At 38.0% G+C, this 18537-nt stretch overlaps 1 protein-coding gene across 4 annotated transcripts in view; it reads right to left on the reverse strand.

Annotated features, from left to right (window-relative positions):
- The window catches only part of C11H8orf34 (chromosome 11 C8orf34 homolog), a 365888-nt gene that overhangs the window by 279055 nt on the left and 68296 nt on the right, over positions 1 to 18537 (reverse strand). For all 4 annotated transcript variants that reach the window (XM_038347783.1, XM_038347781.1, XM_038347782.1 and 1 more), the window contains exons 2-3: positions 7716 to 7863; positions 2347 to 2478 (exon numbers count right to left, since the gene is read on the reverse strand). In XM_038347783.1, the coding sequence (XP_038203711.1) occupies positions 2347 to 2478; positions 7716 to 7863 (280 nt within the window). The remainder of the gene's footprint in view (positions 1 to 2346; positions 2479 to 7715; positions 7864 to 18537) is intronic.

Here is an 18537-nt window from a genome sequence, read left to right on the forward strand (position 1 = left end):
TTTACTTTTTCTGTCAGAATTGACTCATAATTGTCTCTATAAACAATATGTATATTTATGCCTGAGAAAGTTGCTCCTGGCTATATGTAGTAGTTCCGGGATATATATTGTATCTCTCTCTCTCTCTCTCTCTCTCTCTCTCTCTCTCTCTCTCTCTCTCTCTCTCTCTCTCTTATTCTCTTCTCTCCCTCCCTCCCTTTCTCTGGTACTAAGGATGAAAACCAGGGTCTTGTGTACATGCCAAGCAAGAAGTCTATTAATGAGTTACATTTCCACCAGTGAATTGTGTTGTCTTGGTTCAATAACATTTTGATATGAGATATTGTTATGGGATAATCTCTTTTTTTGGTACTGGTCTTCATCTCAAATTATAATTTGCCTGTTATTACTTTAGTCATAGAGGTTTCTTTATGTTTTTTATTTAAAACTTTTGTCTGCATGCTTCTTTTGGTTTATTTGTTTTTAACCTATACCCTTTTTATCTAGTCTGATAGTATTTGCTTTTTAATTGGAATGCTAAGTTCAATTATTTAGTGTAATTGTTGGCATTTGGACTGGAGCCTCATCTTGATACTTTGCGCTCTCTTCCTATAATCTATTCTTTGCTGTATTTTATATTCATCTATTTATTGTATAAGGGTGCACATTCATGCCATAGCATACCTTGCAGGAACTGGCTCTCCTTTTGAAATATGCAGGTTCTGGGGTTCAAAGCCAGGTTATCATGCACTGACGGCAAGTAGTCTTATCTACTTCTTCACTTCGTTGGTCCCTTATTATTTATCTTTATTTGCTGATATTATCACTTTTCTGTACTAGTTTTTAGAAAATAATTTTATTACTGATTCTGATAAATTTACTAACTTTTGTTTACTTTGTACTATTTTTTTAGAGACAAAATTACACATCTTCAACAACTGCTTCAAAAATGTCGTTATTTTGGCCATGTGTTTCCACGTGGAGCTTAAGTTCATTATATTTTGTTGTCACACGCAGCATCTCGACATAATTCAGGGGAGATGGCTTCTTCTTTCATTGTCATTAAAGCTTCTTGCTAATGTTCTGCTATGACTAGACATTGTAAGTACTGAATGAGAAGCTCACTATTTATGCCACCAGCCATGCTGTCGCTAGGCAGTGTCTTGCTGAGAGCACAGAGCCTGCTGGCGTATGGCTTCAGGCATTGTCCCCTCAGAGACAAGTGATCCTCAAGTCTATAGTCTTAACTTTAGATAACATACAAGAAGAAAGATCATACAAGGCTCATTGATGATAGAGAGGGAGCCTGACCCAATTCATTTCAGGTCTCAAATTTTTTTTATCATCGTGTTTTTCTGCTTTGTACTTCATGATTGGATAAGGGACTGTCTCAGTGTTATTGGCTATATGGTTAAGCCATGAAAATATTAAATGTGTACATTAAGAATGGTTGTGATTTAAGCTATATACAAAACTATTGAAGTTGGACACTTTCATTAAAATTACAATCTGCTGGACATTGAAAGTTAGTATTGCATGCAGTCTTCGCTACGATTCTGTTCAGGCTTTAATGAGTAGTCCTGTGTAAGTGAAACACAGAGTTCATTTCAGTCCCCTTTACAAATTACTCACATTCAATTTCCAGAAAGCACACAGTACTTTTCTAATCATTTAACTAAAAAAAATATTTTTAAACTTATTCCTTTCTCTTGTGATTAAAACCAAGCACTCACACCTCGGCGAGAACAAAAATACTAGTAAGAGCTACATTCAAGCTCACTTATCTTCCAAGGTCAACTGGGGTTTGACACAAGCCTGAGGTGCTTAGCATGCTCCTGACAAGGAGAGAGCATTGGAATAATCCAATGGTGACCAAGGCAGTAGATACTGAGACATGTCTCGGATGGTAGGACAAAGAAGGATCATTCAGAGTGATCATGAGTAGCAAAGACCTAAGGGAAGTCAGATGGACAGTTGTTTTTAATTTGGGTTCACTCTTCAGGAATGCAAATCCTTTTCCTGCTCTAAAGATTTGATTTGCTTTTTTTTTTTGGTTTGAGCAGCTTCAAGGGAGGTTTATTTTTGCAAAAGGCCAGAAGAGGTAAGTGGTCTGTTCCACGCAGTTCCTGGTCTTCTAATAACAGAATATCAGAAAAGACCTCAGGCAGTTACACATGTGAGGGAGTATACATGAGTAAGCAGATCTGAGTGCATGAATTCAGTGTAGATGCTGGAATGAACGTGGAATTATTGGAATTAACAAAGAGCCAAAAACAGGTGAAAAGTTTGAATTCCGTTGATAATTTTCCTTTACTTCTCACACTACGAAGACTTGTAAATGGAGGGACATCTAAGTAACAAACTTACATGATTTGGAGTCTGGTGATGGAGGAGAAATATTAGACACAGCAAGGTCGCTTTTTGATTTTTTAGGCTTCTTTGCATTCAACTGCCAAGGTTTATCATAGCTTCTAAAGTCCCTTCTTGTTCCTTTGGGTTCTGTTAAAACAAAATATAAACAAATTATAATAATAAGGACGAAAAACTCCTGGTCATGAAATGGAGCATCATATATATAATGTCTACTGAGAGGAGCTAAGTTCAGTAAAATGTTGGATTTTATGGTTTATTTTATACAACTGTCTAGACAGAATACTAGTGAAATAACTTAGTCATAATTTATTTCTTATCTACTTGACTGAGTAAATATGAGGGGCAGAAATTCATTCAAAAGCATTGCAGACAAAGGATTTAATTGACACTAGAAATTTCAGCACTAGTCATGGTTTGTCCTTTAAATTTTTTTTCTTTTAAGAATCCCAGAGCTTCGAGATATATGGCAAAAGAGCAAGAAAAACTCTGCCTACACTATCTGCTCTCACACCTGAAATGAGATAAAACACTCCACATACAAGTCTGAATCACGAGAAAACTATCATTCCAGAAAGAATGAATGAAATATATTAAAAGAAAGATCAAAATATTTAAGACACTAAGGGAAATTATAATCTTACAGCTATTAAATGTCAGAACCTGACATTTTTGACTTCCCAATATAAGTAAAATAACTCTATGAAACAAAACAAAATCACATGGAAGAGTTGATGAGCAAGGTATGATTAAACCGCTATTGCACCTAGAATTTTATTTAAAGGTTGTTTTGGGTTGTGTTGTGTTTTCTGTACGGACAGAAAACTAAAATGCAATACCGCATTAAATTTGTATTCGGTGTTGGGAAAAAGAACACTGATGGCGTTGAAAATTGAACCAGGGACATAAAGAACAGACTTCACTCAATAAAGATCCAGAGCAGAGAGACCACAAAATGAGAAAAGCAATGTTAAATTAAAGGGAAGAACGGGTGTCCCTTAGTGGAGACTCAGTTTGCACAAAATGACTTCTGAAGAATCACCAAAAATATCTTCGCTACAGTTTTGAATATCAAGAGTGTGTGTGTGTGCATGCGATTATTGTACAAAGGGGATTGCTTTTTACTGGAAAATAATAAAAATAAAATAAGGTTTCTCCTCCACACTGTTAAGCGATGAACAAGGGAGAACATGCTGTGTCCTGAGTCCCTAGAGTTACTGAAATGGAACAATGGGGCAACTTCAGATATTATGGAAAAGTATTTTGTCTCTCTCTTTGAGCTTTAAAGATGTTCTGTAACTGACTAGAAGATGCACCAAATTAACACAAAATCACAGCGATGGTTCAAGAGGGAATTACTGCCCACCAACCAAATAATCATCCAAGAACTGCTTGCTTTCCTTCCCCTTCCTAATCTTCTCTCTGAAATATTTTTGCTTTTTCTGTGGCCTTTACATTTCACATAAACAAGCTCTGCTCCATTTTCAATTCCCCACTACATATCTTAATGTATATATCATTTTCACATAAAAATGCTTCTTTGCAACTACCTGGAATAGAGGGTTTCACCCCCTTCACTACAACACAGGGGCTGTGAAGGCTCGAGATGCCTAGTCTCCAGATGCTTCTGCAATGGGAGACCTCCACAAGGAGGTGAAGCACCCTTCTCCTTTGTGGGAAGCCCCTCTCATCTTCCTGTTTACCATGCCCTATCATTAGCCACTACTTCACCCATGGCAATGTTCCAGACACGGCTACAGTCTATCCTGTCCTTCTGACACATGGGTGAAGCACTGGTGACCTCTTTAAACTTAGGCAAGCCACAAGCTTCAGACTTTCTTGCTCCGATTCTTCAGAGCTTCACTTCTCTGATGTTTTAGCTATCCCAAACTAGGGCTCTGCACTGGGTCTACTCATTCGCTAGAGCAACTCCACCTTAGATAGCTTTGGCATCAAACATTACTGTCTCTCAACACAGCAAAAATCCTGTGTCTCTTATTTTTAATCTGTCGATCTCTTACAGGTTTTTTGATCTCTCACTGTGGTTCTCTGAACAAGTCTTTTTTCCAAACTCAATAACTCTTTCATACCAGGCTTTGTACTTAGTCACCCGTACAGTTTGCTCACCAATATTCCCTAACTCTTGCATAATTTGTGCCCCACCTTTCTACCCTGGCTATAATAGCATAACCAACCTTTCCAATGAGTCCTTCAAATTTTGGGGCCCTACTTGAGAATATCTCGCAGGTTTTAATAATGACTAATTTGTATCTTTAACTCAGTTGTATAAACAAATTTTAATTTTTCCTTTCATAACTTGTCCCTCTTCTCTTCTGGTAGCTTATTGGGACCAGGGTCACTTACTTCTATTTAATCTCCAACTTCTTCAACAAGCAATTTTACCTTTCAATAAACAGCACAACGCAAACCACACAAAATAATCTCACACTAAGCCGGGCGGTGGTGGCGCACGCCTTTAATCCCAGCACTCGGGAGGCAGAGGCAGGCGGATCTCTGTGAGTTCGAGGCCAGCCTGGTCTACAAGAGCTAGTTCCAGGACAGGCTCTAAAAAAAGCTGCAGAGAAACCCTGTTTCGAAAAACCAAAAAAAAAAAAAAAAAAAAAAAAAGAAAAAAAAATCTCACACTAATTGTCTTCCAGAAAAATCCCCTACTTAACAAATAATGTAGCACATTTCCCTCCATTCTTTCATTCCCGTAGATTATATAATTTTTCCTCTAATACTGGATAACTCCTATTTTGGGGTCTCCTGCCTTGACTCAGCCCAGTGATTGAGAATCACATTCAAATGCCTGCTAGTATTGCTTACTGAGATGCTTCACAAAACTCAAATTCACCAATAGGAATTCAGCCTCTACTTCTCATTGGAAATTTAGTTTCGTGTTTCATCTTGACTTATTAAGTGAGTATTTATACCATTACATCAGCGTAAGCTAGTAGCTATAAAAATCTATTCCTTTCTTCTACTCTCTCTAAGAAAAGTTAACAAATTCTTGTGTCAATGAGAATTCTAAGAAATCTAGGATGATTACATAGTAATGATTAATCATGACCTATATTATTGCCACTTCTTGAATGAAGATGAGACCATTAATTTGTTTCTGTTTAATACAATATAACAAAGTTATTGAGATGATAATATCACAATTGCAATGTAGTCATTACATCATAGAAACCCCATTTGAGAACACTTCTTGAATTGGAGAAAATAACCTGTCATAAGGTTAGAGTCCTGTGGTAGTGAACTCTACTTGTATCTAGCAACTAAGACTAAACCTGGGCTAAATCCAGAACAGAAATCAAGAGCACAGTCATATGCTGTAAGAGAGGTTATTTTCCAACAAGCCAAATGGGCTTGGAAATATGTTCTTCTCTAGCTCAGTGTCCAGAGGAGGATGCAACCCAGCCAGCAATTTGATTCATCATGTGAATCTGTGCAGAGCTGACTAAGCCAAACACAGGCTTCTGGACATGGATATCAAATGCTAAATGTTCACAGATGCCTGTAAGATCTTTTAGTCACAAGGTGGGTACCATCTTAGTACCTAGAAACCAAAACCTTTGCCAATTGACCCACCTGACTTATGAACTCAAGGAAATGAGCCCCAAAATAAACAAGCAAACAAACAAATAAATAAGTAGGGCAAATACAAGAATTCTGTTTTGTATGACAAGATTCATGTTCTAGTTTTCTGTCTAATGAAGATAGCTTTTATGAAGATACCATCACCAACAATGTCCACCTCAGAGGGTATTCACTCTGCCCTCTTTAATGTAGACTTGTGAGAACATCAAGACGGTATTGATATGACAACGAAGGCAAGAAGGCCAAAATCTTTCCCTGAGATTCCACAGAGTATGCGGAAAAGAGAAGGCAGCATGGCACCATCCCACAAATCATCTAGAGACAGTCCAGTCCCCATGGGAATCAGGCAACGAGCTGGTGACTCACACAACAGACATGCTTAGTTGGGGTTTTATTGTAAAACTTAAACAGCATGGCCAGCCGGAAATTGGGAAGCAAAGGCTCCATCTCATCTTACACTCCGAGTAGAACTCGGTTACTGAGGGCTGGAGTTAAAAACAAGAGCCCTGAAGTAGGAACTACAGCAGAAACCATGGAGGAATGCAGCTTATTGGCTTGATCTAAATGCTGCTCAGCCTGTTTTCTGATAGAACCCCCAAAGCATCAGCCCTGGGGTAGCACTGTGCACAGTGAACTGGACCAGTCAATCAAGAAAATGCACCACAGAATTGCCCACAGGAAAATATAAGAGGGGCATTTTCTCTACGGAGGTTCCTTTCTCTAAAATGCGTGTATGTATGTTGTGTCAAGTTGATATAAACAGACTGGCCCAAGGCATGGAGAGAGTGGGATTTGAAAGTGAACTGCACACCCGAAGAACAATGTGCAGGAAGAGAGAAGTCACATCTGTCCTGTTGTTTCCCCCCATTTAGTGGAGAAAGGAAGCTACAGGAGACTTGGAAGGCTGTCTAAATTTTATCTAAGTTATTTTTGTTAAATAAAAAACATTCAGTTTCCCAGGAGTCAACTATTTCTAAGGTTAAATTTATTACTCAGGATAATACTCGTCACAGGAATAAGCAAAAGTAACCGTGTAGACACTGCCTCATTCCCTTCCTGAGCAGATTAGCTGTATTCTTTCAATCAAGTTGTTTATAAAATAAAACACAAGTTTAGAATAATTACTTTGGATCCACACAGAAATAAATATTTCATGAAAATCAATGTGGCCCTCATTTTTTGTCCCCCCCAACTTGATGTATGAAGGCTTTGGTCTCCCTGGGAGTGGGTTGAGGTACTGAGGCAGCCAGGGTTTTTCTGCACACTGACTTGAGACCCGTTTAATAAAAGTGCACACCTTACAAAAAAGAGAAATACTCTGATTTTCATTTATAGGAGCAAAGTACATTATAATGTATTCAAATTCAAAAATATTTTGCATGAAAAGTTAGTATGAAATTTTAATAACAGAATACCTGAAAATTTTAGGTTTATCATATTATAATTAAAAAATACTAGGGAAATTTTTTTAACCCGACAGTGGTTCTCTCCTTTCCTAACGCTGCAACCCTTTAATATAGTTCCTCATAATGTGGTGACCCCCAAGCATAAAATCATTTTTATTGATGCTTCACAACTCTAATTTTGCTCCTGTTATGAAGTGTAATGTAATTATCTGTGTTTTCTGATGGTCTTAGGAAACCCTATGAAGGGGTCATTGTGTCCCTTAAAGAGTCACGACGCAGAGGTTGAGAACCACTGTATCTGATATATCTCACATTATCATACATGTTCATAGTTCCTTCTTTTTCCTCAATTACCTGATGGTTCACTTTCTGCCCAGAGGGCTGCTGACCCAGACAAAGTTCTTTGCAGCTGTCCTCGGTTTCCTTGCTTGGACTGAAGATGGTCAATGAGAAATGGGATTGGCTGGTCTGGTGTCTCAGTTATTAGCTTGGTCATTAATTCCTAAAGACAGAACAAGACACACATTTATATCTAATAAGAAGACACACTACTTGAGCAATTTATCATTGTTCAACAGTTTACCAACTGTCCACACATAGAAACTAATTAAAACTCTCTCATAATTCTTCTAGGCATGTCCAAGGTGGTAACTGTCCTCTCTCTAAGCACAATGAAGTACAGAGAAACAAGCCAACTGTGTGCCACAATCAAAACACAGCAAAACGTAGCCTAAATCATACTAGAAATTTTATCTAAGTTATATTTATTAAAGTATGGTTTCTAAATTTTACATCTGGGATTACTCTTTCAAGGCATCCCATTAATAACTAAGCTCTGGCTGAAACAGACAATGTATCTTTTCTATGTGTTAATATTATTTCCCTTTGAATTCACAAAGAACAGGGGGAATTAAAAAATAATTAAGCAGGCACAAGTCACATAAACCTTACATAAAATCACCAAACAATATAGAACTTATTTTTACAAAAATTCTCTCTCACACTCTCCCTTTCCCCTTCCCTTCTACCCCAATGACTATATCTCTATCCACAGAATAGACTCTTTAATTTTTAGCTGCTTTAATGCTCTAATTTTAAACTGGGCTACATCTGTTCAGGGATCATGTCTATGTGTTCTAGTCATTCAGTCAGGAAGAACATAGGACAGTCTTTAATTTTTAGTCAGTTATGGCATCCAAACATGAACTACTGGCTCACCACGATGATGAGGATGGTGTTTTGTGCCCTATAATTGAATTTGTTAACTGGCATGCCCCCTTAGATTCCTGCCAGTCACATCACATCTTGCCTGTTTTATCTTATTCTGTAAAATTGTAATTTTAATTTCTATTCTGTAAATGGTAATTGTTCTACTGAGTAGGCTGGAAAGTTAGATATTAGGATTACTTAGGAAAAAAGTTAGCAGCAATTTCCCATTCCAGTTTTGGTTTGCTTTCTTGTTTTTGTTTGTTTGTTGCTTGCTTGCTTGTTTTTTGTGACTGAGAATGCTGGCCTATTTCTTCTACTTCAATGCTCTTCCTCAGATGTTCAGCAGGCTTACTTCCCATCAGTCTGTCCCCAGTGATATAGTTTGAGAGGCTTACCCTAAGTAATCTTAGTCTAATTATTTTGTATTCAGATTCCTGTCAGAAGCCCCCACGCAAGGCAGACAAAAGTCATGTTGAAATGAAGGAAGGAATTTTATCCAAAGTCACTTTGGGAAGACAGATACTAAGAATTTCATCCCATTGTTGGGGCTACTGAGCCAAGTTTTGAGGCTATAAAGAGAAAGAATTGGGATGGGACAAGAAGTGTATATAATAACAAAGACAATACAGGTTTTGGAGATAAAAGATTCCATGTTGCTGCTTGAGGCACAATTCTAATAAATTCAGATAAATTAAAGCCAGAGAAGAAAAGATCTAGACAGCTTGTTTCATAAGTACACTGTGGTGCAAAGTATTTGTCAAGGAAATTCTTTATATATACAGTACTTTCTGTGTGCAGAAAGGGAGGGAAACAGAGTGGCACTACTATCACTGAAGAGGCTTTATCAGCAGTACAGCTAAAGAGAGGCCATCCCTCTGCTGGCATTCACAAAGCAGTACAGTGATCAGTTACACATCAATGCAATATATCACAATTCAAAGCCTTTCATATTTTGTGTCTAGACAAGAGATTGCACTATTCTATTAGAACTCATCATTCATTACAAAGATTGCTAGACAATAGAGAGAAACGGGGATGAAAGGACCAACAAGGTCATAAAAGTCCTGGGTACTGAGATAAAGCAAAATTAGATAAAATTTAGTCAGATAAAATGGCCCAGGTCACAGTAACTTTCTGTTGTGACCCTGGGAGATATCAGATGAGTTTTGTTTCTAAAATCTTATCTTTCAAATCACATGGAAAATTTCTATATTTTTGTTCTTTGAAAAGAAATTAAAGTGTTCCTTATTTTTTTATAGAATATGGATTTTGCAGATTAAGTCAGATCACCTCTATTTTAAAAATATTATGAATCTAGTAATTTCAGGAATACATTTTTAATCCACTAGAAAGAAGAAGGCTAAAGGCGCAAAATAATTTCAGTCATAAGCAGATAAAATAGTTAATGTCTGCTGAGGAATACTTAACTATACAAAGTTGTGTTGTATTTGTTTAAAGGTGTGCTGCTGCTTTACCTTGTCTGCCTAAGACATCTGATTTGTCTAATAAAAAGCTGAATGGCACTAGCAAGGGAGGATGTATAAGCGAAACTTCTGAGCATGGACAATAAGCAGGAGGAGGAATTTAGGTTTGGAGAGGAAAGAAAAAGAGATGCTAGGGGCCAGAGAGACAGAGACAGAGGTAGTAGAAAAATAGGACATACAGAATGAAAGAATGATAAAAAGATGCAAGACAACGGGTAGATGAATAAAAACAGGCTAAATTAAATTTAAAAAGTTAATGGAACAAGTCTAACCTAAGCTATTCATAGCTTATAATGAGTCTCTGTGTCTTTATTGGGGAACTACTTGACAGCTCGAAGAAAATGCCAACTACAGTTTTCAGTACAGAATGTTTTCTGGGTCAAAAAACTGGTCTCAGATGACTCTGAACACAAGACAAGTTGTCTGGCCTCTCAGCATATGTATATTAGTATACATATGTATCCATTAGTATCTGCATCCAGACCTTCCCCACTTGAATGATCTTGAGAACTGGGACTTGCAGAATTCCCTTTTGTAGACAGGAACATTTAAGATTTTCAGAGGAGTTGCTGACAATAGAACGCCAGCCTCTTTCAACCGTGAGGTTTTAGAGACACAAACATAACCGAGGAGCTAATCGGTTTGGAGATGAGAACAGCACTGTGCGGGTAGAATGCCAAGGTAGACGTGGGAACTGATTGCTGGATGGTTCGCAAGGTTCTTGCAAAAAGAAAATATTGAGAACATTAAGCCAGCCTCAACTCTAGGGCTGAACACTTTCAGGAAATGATCTGTAATCTTTATCATTAATGTAAGATTCCTGGTACGAAAGTCTCTGGGAGATTTTGGTTGTACATGTTTATAAATAAATAGCAAAATGGAGTAAGCGACAGCATCCTGTCCCCCAAACAATTGTCGGTGGATATTTTTGTCTAAGGACCTAGGGATTGACAACATGCCGGTACTAATTTACCTGGGACCATGCTTGCACTCACAGGCTGGAACACATGCTAGCAAATTTGTCCATAATTGATTTAATTCACAATTACTAATAATGATAAGTGGCTGATACAAACAGCATTCAACAGATGGCATGGAAAACATCCTAATTCAGCACCCAGACTCTGAAATCACTCTTCTGAACTCTTCTATAAACGGGCTGCAGACGTTTGGGTAAGGTACTTCATCATCTGGCATTGCAGCACTCCATCAACTAAATGTGACTGACAATAGTGCCTACATCATAGGGTTGTCATGGAGACGAAAAAGAAGACGATCTGAAACCATTTGAACCGTGCTTTAGGCTATGTATAGTCTGCTGGGGTGGGAACCGTTTCTCAGATCTCTCTCCTCCATTGATCTCAGCTAGGCTTTCCTAATGAAGAATTTGTAGATTTGCAGAGTAGAGAGAAGCAGAAGACGCTATTCTCTAGGATTGATTGCAGACAGAAATGCGGACACATGGGAGACTCAGAGTAGCTTCCCAGAGAGTTTGGAAAACTCCACTGCAGGCTTGGATAGAAAACCTGCACAAACACCGGAGAACTGCAGGAGCTCCTGCACACAGTTAATAGATAGGCACCTGCTTCTTGTGCTGTAGCCGGAGATCTCCAGGTCAATAACCCTGATCCTGCTGGTGGCCTCTCTTGACCTACGACAGCCTTTCTCTGATCTCAATGTCTTATCTCTCATCATGTAAATTCATTATTACTAACTCAGTTAAGCCAAGACACATAGAATAGCTTCTGCTTCTCTGATTTAATGTTAGTGGTGCCCCTGAAAAGAATGCAAGATTTTAATGTTTACTGCAATTTATAAACATTTTATAGGAGACACACATATACCCTGTATCTAATTGTATTATTATAATTGCTATACTTTTATTAATACATATTTACAATATTGTGGATGACATATTTCCATTGACTTTATTTTATTTTGATATTAATGTTCTCTTTCTGTAACAATATTATTTTCTCCATCTCTTTCCTCGCTCCTGCCCTTCCCATGTTCTCTCCTTGCCTCCCTCTCAAATTCATAATTAATGGCCTCTATTTACTTAATGCTATTGGTTAAAGTCCACTTAGTGTTATGTGTGTGTGTATGATTTCAGGGTTGACCGCTTGGTATTGTATAACCAATTGGAAGACTTTTATTTTTCTGGAGAAGATTCTTTCTCCTTCTGTCTCAACAGACATTTGCTGCCTGGAGTTATTTGTCTAGAGCTGAGGCCACATAGGATTTCCTCCTTCTGTGTTTGAAGGTCTAATGGTATTGTACTTGTTCAGGTGTTTTTTAGGGCAGCTGTATTGTTAGGTATCCTGAGCGAAGCGTCCCTATCTTTAAAGGAGACATGCTGTCACAGCACATTGTCTGGCATTCTGGCTCTTACAATCTTTTTATTTCCTCTTCCTCATATTCCCTGAGTCTTAGATGAAGGAGCTGTGTTGTAAACGTACTCACCAGGGCTGTAAATCCTATGATGAGTAGTTCTCTGCATTTGATTGGTTGTGGCTGTCTGTAACGGTCTCCCTCTGTTGCAAGAAGTTTCTTGGATGAGGGATGAGTGGTCCACTTATCTGTGCACTTAAGAAGTATTTAGAATGCACTTAGAAAGGGCACTGGTTTAGTAAAGCAGTGCTCTGGGGGGGGGGTCTCTTCTAATAACCACGATCACCAGTCCAGGCATTTGGCTAGGTTTCCAGTACCTGGCATGATTTTCTTCTTCTCAAATGGGCCATAAGGCAAATTAACCTCTGTTAGTTACAGACAGGACAAAGAGCCCCTATTGCACTCTTAGGTATCTCTTACCCTGCTAGTTCTTGTGGTGGAGCAAAATGTCACAGCTGGGAAGGACTGCTTCTCTCCCTTGGAAGTTTGCATAGCACTTTTCAGTACTGTGAAAGTTTGTCACCAGGGATTAATACTGGAGATAGTATCAATCAGGTATACCTTTTCAATACTTATAATTATATTAATATAATTTATGTTAATAGAATACAGTATGTAGAACTTTATTTTTGGTCCATCAAAACTGGTATTAAGTTCTGACGAACAAATTAATTCATTTTAGATCTGTGTTTATGCTTCAATGTTCTATTTTTAATTGAGATCTTTAAATTTTGTATTCCTCCTACACACAAATGTTAAACTGGCCACCCTTTACTATAGCCACAAATATAAAATATCTTGGGGCAACTCTAACCAAACAAGTGAAACAACCTGTATGACAAGAACTTTAAGTGTCTAAAGAAAGAAATTGAAGAAGGCATGAGAAAATGAGAAGATCTTTTATGCTCTTGGATAGGTAGGATCAACATAAAAATTGGCAAATTTACCAAAAGCAATCTACAGATTCATTGCAATTACCAACAAAATCCCAACAGAATTTTTTACAAACATAGAAAGAACATTACTCAACTTCACATTACTCAGTTTCACAAAAGAAACCCAGAATAGCTAAAACAATCCTATACAATAAAGGAACTTCTGGAGTCACCACCATCCCTGACATCAAACTCTCCTACAGAGCAATAGTAAAATAAAACAGCTTGGCATTGTCATAAAAACAGACACATGGACCAATGGAACTGAAGACACTAACATTAATCCACACACATATGAACACCTGATTTTTGCCAAAGAAGCTAAAATTATACAATGGGAAAAAGAAAGCATCTTCAACAAATGGTGCTGGCATAACCAAATGTCAACATTTAGAAGATTGTAAATATCCATATCTATCACCTTACATGAAATTCAAATCTAAGTTGATTAATGACCTCAACATAAATTCAGTTACATTGAAATTGATAGAAGAGAAAGTGGGAAGTAGCTTTGAACACAGGGGTACAGGAGACTACTTCCTAAATATAATCCTGGTAGCAGAGACACTGAGAACAACAATGAATAAGTGGGACCTCCTGCGACTGAGTAGTTTCTGTAAGGCAAAGCACATAGTCAACAAGACAAAATGGCAGCCTACAGAACGGGAAAAGATCTTCACCAACTCCACATCTGTCATATATATACATATATATATATATATATATACACACACACACACATATATGTGTGTGTATGTACGTACGTATGTATGTATGTATGTATGTATGTATAGAGAGAACTAAAAGAAACTAGACAACAAAATACCAAATAATCCAATTTAAAAATGGGGTGGAGAGATAAACAGAGAATTCTCAACAGAAGAAACCCAAATGGCCAAAAGACATTTAAGGAATTGCTCAGACCTTAATCATCATGGAAATGCAAATTAAGATGACTCTGAGATACCATCTTACACCTGTCAGAATGGCAAGATCAAAAATACTGAAGACAGCTTATGCAGAGAGGATATGGAGTCAGGGGAGCACTCCTCAAATGCTGGTGGGAATGCAACCTTGTACAGCCATTCTAGAGATCAGTATGTTGGTTTCTCAGAAGATTGGGAATAACTCTACCTCAAGAGCCATCAATACTACTCTTGAGCTTATACCCAAAGGATACTCAATCATATCAAAAGGACATTTGCTCAACAATATTCATAGAAGCATTATTCATACTAACCAGAACCTCGAAACAACCTAGATGCCCCTCACCTGAAGAATGAACGAAGAAAGTGTGGTACATTTACACAATGGAGTATTACTCAGCTGAAAAATTTTAATGACGTCATGAAATTTGCAGGCAAATGGATGGAACTAGAAAAAAAATCTCAAAAAGACAAGCATGGCATGTCCTCACTCATAATCAGACAGATATAAAGCAAAGCAAAGAATAACCAGACTACAATCCTCAGCTCCAGAGAATTGATAGCGTGGGGTCAAGGGGGAGGGAGAAAGGGAAGAGGAAAGGAAGGAGGAGGAGTGGGAAATGTATATATAGCTCAATAAAAACCCATATAAATAAAACCTTTCATCTTTAGAAATAATATCAAAATTAAATAAAAATACTAAAAAAATATTTCAGATCATTACCCTCCAAGTATTCACTTCCCAACCCAACATCTAAGTACGATTCATAAATGGTCAAGAAATAGACATTTAATTGTTACCTTAAATTGTGGGAATCTCTGATTCTTGGCTGTTTATGAGACTACTGATATTAGTATTCACAATGGATTAGATTCTACTTGACTATACTCACCCGATGTTTACAATTCCCACCTCTCCTGTATGGTATCATGCTTGTCTTTCTCACCTACCTTTTAGTCCTTGTGTGCCTATTCCTAAGTTATAGCTCATTATTGGTTATTTTACCTCCCTCATAGCTCATGTTTTCCTATTCTACCTGACTTATATTCCATGCTTATCTATTCTACCCACCCTAGAGTCCATAGTAATCTTTCTCACCTGCACCATAGCCTAGGTTTGCCTTAATCCACCCCCCCCAGCTTTTGTTTAACTGAAAAACATGCATACTGGGGAAAAGTTTTTCCTTGCCTCATTGTACATTCAAGCAGAACTATATGGTTCGGGTTTGGCAGAAGGGGGGATGTCAAATGGAGTATACAAGTCTCCATGAAAGCTGAGGGAGGAAGAGACGTCTCTGTAGCGTTTTCCTACCAGTCCCTTCCAGGACACTTGGGGAACTCAGATTTTTCCTTTTCAGAAATACCCTAAACCTACTTCTCTCTTTACCAGTAAAAACTCGGAATTAATTAGAAGGCTGAGATCAATGGTTGGCTCCAGATTGAGTTGAATAACTGCTGTGGGATATTAACTGAAGATGTTTTACATTCATTTATGCTGTAGACCATTTGTTTAATGATGCAAAGATGGGTTGCATTCGTTTATGTTGCATTTGTTTAACTCTGTGAATGTGTGTTACTTTGCCTTTCTAAAACACCTGATTGTCTCTAATAAAAAGCTGGATGGCCAATAGCAATTCAGGAGAAAAAATAGGCAGGGCTGTCAGGCAAAGAGAATAAATAGGAGGAGGAAATCTGGGGAGAGATGATCAAGGAACGAGAAAGGGAGAAGAAGAGGAGGACATCAGGGGCCAGACACCCAACTACATAGCAAGCCATGGAGTAAGAAGTAAAGGAAGGTATTTACATAGGGAAAGATAAAAGCCCAGAGGCAAAGGGAGATGGGATAATTAAGTTAAGAAAAGTTGGCTAGAAAGAAGTCGATCTATGGTTGGGCACTCACAAGTAAGAATGAATAAGCCTCAGAGTAATTTATTTGGGAGCTGGGTGGCATGCCCCCACAAAGAGCAAAGAGTAAAGAAAAAACTACAAATGACCAGCACATGGAACATGGGGGGATAATGCTGGATTCCTGCACCAACTGCCAGCAAGCCCTGGGCATATTCCTGCCTTTCCTCTTCTCACTACACAATGGGACAATACCTGGCAGCTTCTAAGTAAGCATTTTTCAAAGCTGCAGTATTGCTTAGCCATACAGGTCCCATGGATCTCACACATTTCAGGTCAACAGGAAGAAATGGGCAAAACTATTCATTTCAACATAGAAGATTCCTAAAGAGAAAACAGTGACCAGCTGCTGAGCTAGAGGCACCCTTGTGTGAGAGCATTAAAACCATGGGAGACAGACAGCATGGCGTTTTTAGTGGTCATGTGAATGGTAGGAAGGGCAGTTCCTTAGAAGGAGGGACGAGGGTAAAAGATGTCACACAAACTACATACGGCTTCAAAGAAATGAGCATGGCATCAGGAATCACATGGAACAAAAACTAACTCTACAAGGCCGATATCCCTGAGCTTGCAACTAGACATCTTAGTGTTTAAGAACAGGACAGATACAATTTGATACAATACTGGTCCCACTGTATGAAGCCAGGGGATTTGTCAGCTTCATCACTGTAGCTCAGTGTGGAGTTCATGAAGCCAGAAAATATATTTTAGACTTCCTTGTTTTCCAAGATCAATGAATAGGCCCTGTTACATCTGCTAAATGAAAGAGTAAATAGACAAATAGATTATATCCTCCTAAAACCTTCTATGACTATACATTACCTGGGGGAAAAGTCTATTCCACCAATCAAGGCAATCCAAACAATTGCTCAACTATTTTCTATCTACAGTTTGAGCTTGATGACACCATGTTATAGATAGATCAAAAAGGCTTCTTTATATATTTGTCAACTTCCATACCACTCTTTCTAGCCATCTCTCATGTGAGAACAAATTGTACCTACTTGTTTAAGGGGTCCAAGGCATAAGGATCTCACAGTCCTAAAAGCAGGTAGATGCTAAGTAAGGAATTGAATTGATACACAAATCAATATATAGAACCTTAAAAAGTTGTGAGAAGAAAGAGTGGTTTCTTGGACAAAAAATTCAAAAGTGCATCTAACCAGAGGAGGGAACGGATAAACACAGATCAAAGCTTGAACTTCTTCTTCTTCTTCTTCTTCTTCTTCTTCTTCTTCTTCTTCTTCTTCTTCTTCTTCTTCTTCTTCTTCTTCCTCTCTCTCTCTCTCTCTCTCTCTCTCTCTCTCTTTCTCTCTCTCACACACACACACAAACACTAGACCTATAAAATGAAAGGTTCCATTAAAGTTTCAGGAATAGAGAATTTGCCCAGTAATATGGACAAAGTCCCAGATTCTATCCCCAGCACTGAAAAAGAAGAAGTAGCAAGAGAATAAAGTAATTGTAGATAATATAGTTCTAACTTAGAGACACTTAATATCCCTACTCATAAAAGCCATGTACTGAACTTTGTATATGTGCTTTCATGTGATTTTGATAAATGATTTGATAAAAAATCTTATATTTAAATTATAGTTCTTCAATGGACAATGTAGGTCTAGTATATCTGTGAGACAAGTTAAAGGCATTTTTTTTCATTTGTTCATTTGTTTGTTTTTAATATAGTGGAATGAGCTTACATCATGACAAGACCAACCCTGAGAACCCAATGTCTTATTCAAATAACAGAAAGTGTAGCATAGAAAATAATGAAAGGTGTCATCAATAAGTTGAGAGTTTAAGAGAATTTCTGGAAGCATAAAGTGTGGTTGGGTACAGCTGCCATCAGTCAGATTCTACAACCAAAGGTTTCTAAGCTGCTAGTGCAAGAAAAGCAGAGAACATTCTCATTAAACCACAAAGCAGTCAAAGGTCAAGGGTCAAGTATGCCATCTGGTCTCTTAAAGAAACTTAAAGAACTGTATACATCCATGTAGTTGAGCCCCTTCCCACTCTAATGTGTGCTGTCATGAGCGAGAGCTTTTACTCATGCTAGAAGGCCAAATAACTCACCTCTAGTATTACTCATTGGAAAGAAAACAGTAACATTAGCTTGAGGTGATGCAGGGCGGTGGATCTCACAGGATGAGAGAACGGGTGAGGAAAACACTCTACATCAAAGTAAGATCTTCCTTGACTTGGTACTTTGGCTTCTACTCATGCATTGCACAAGGAGCAGTGACTGCTGTTCCCTCCAGCCAACACATTCAGCCCTTCCAGGACAGGGAATGTCAGCTAGGGAAGACCTCCAGCTACGGAGAAACTT

This window comes from Arvicola amphibius, chromosome 11 (genome assembly GCF_903992535.2).
Source record: "Arvicola amphibius chromosome 11, mArvAmp1.2, whole genome shotgun sequence".
NCBI classification, from domain to species: Eukaryota; Metazoa; Chordata; class Mammalia; order Rodentia; family Cricetidae; genus Arvicola; species Arvicola amphibius.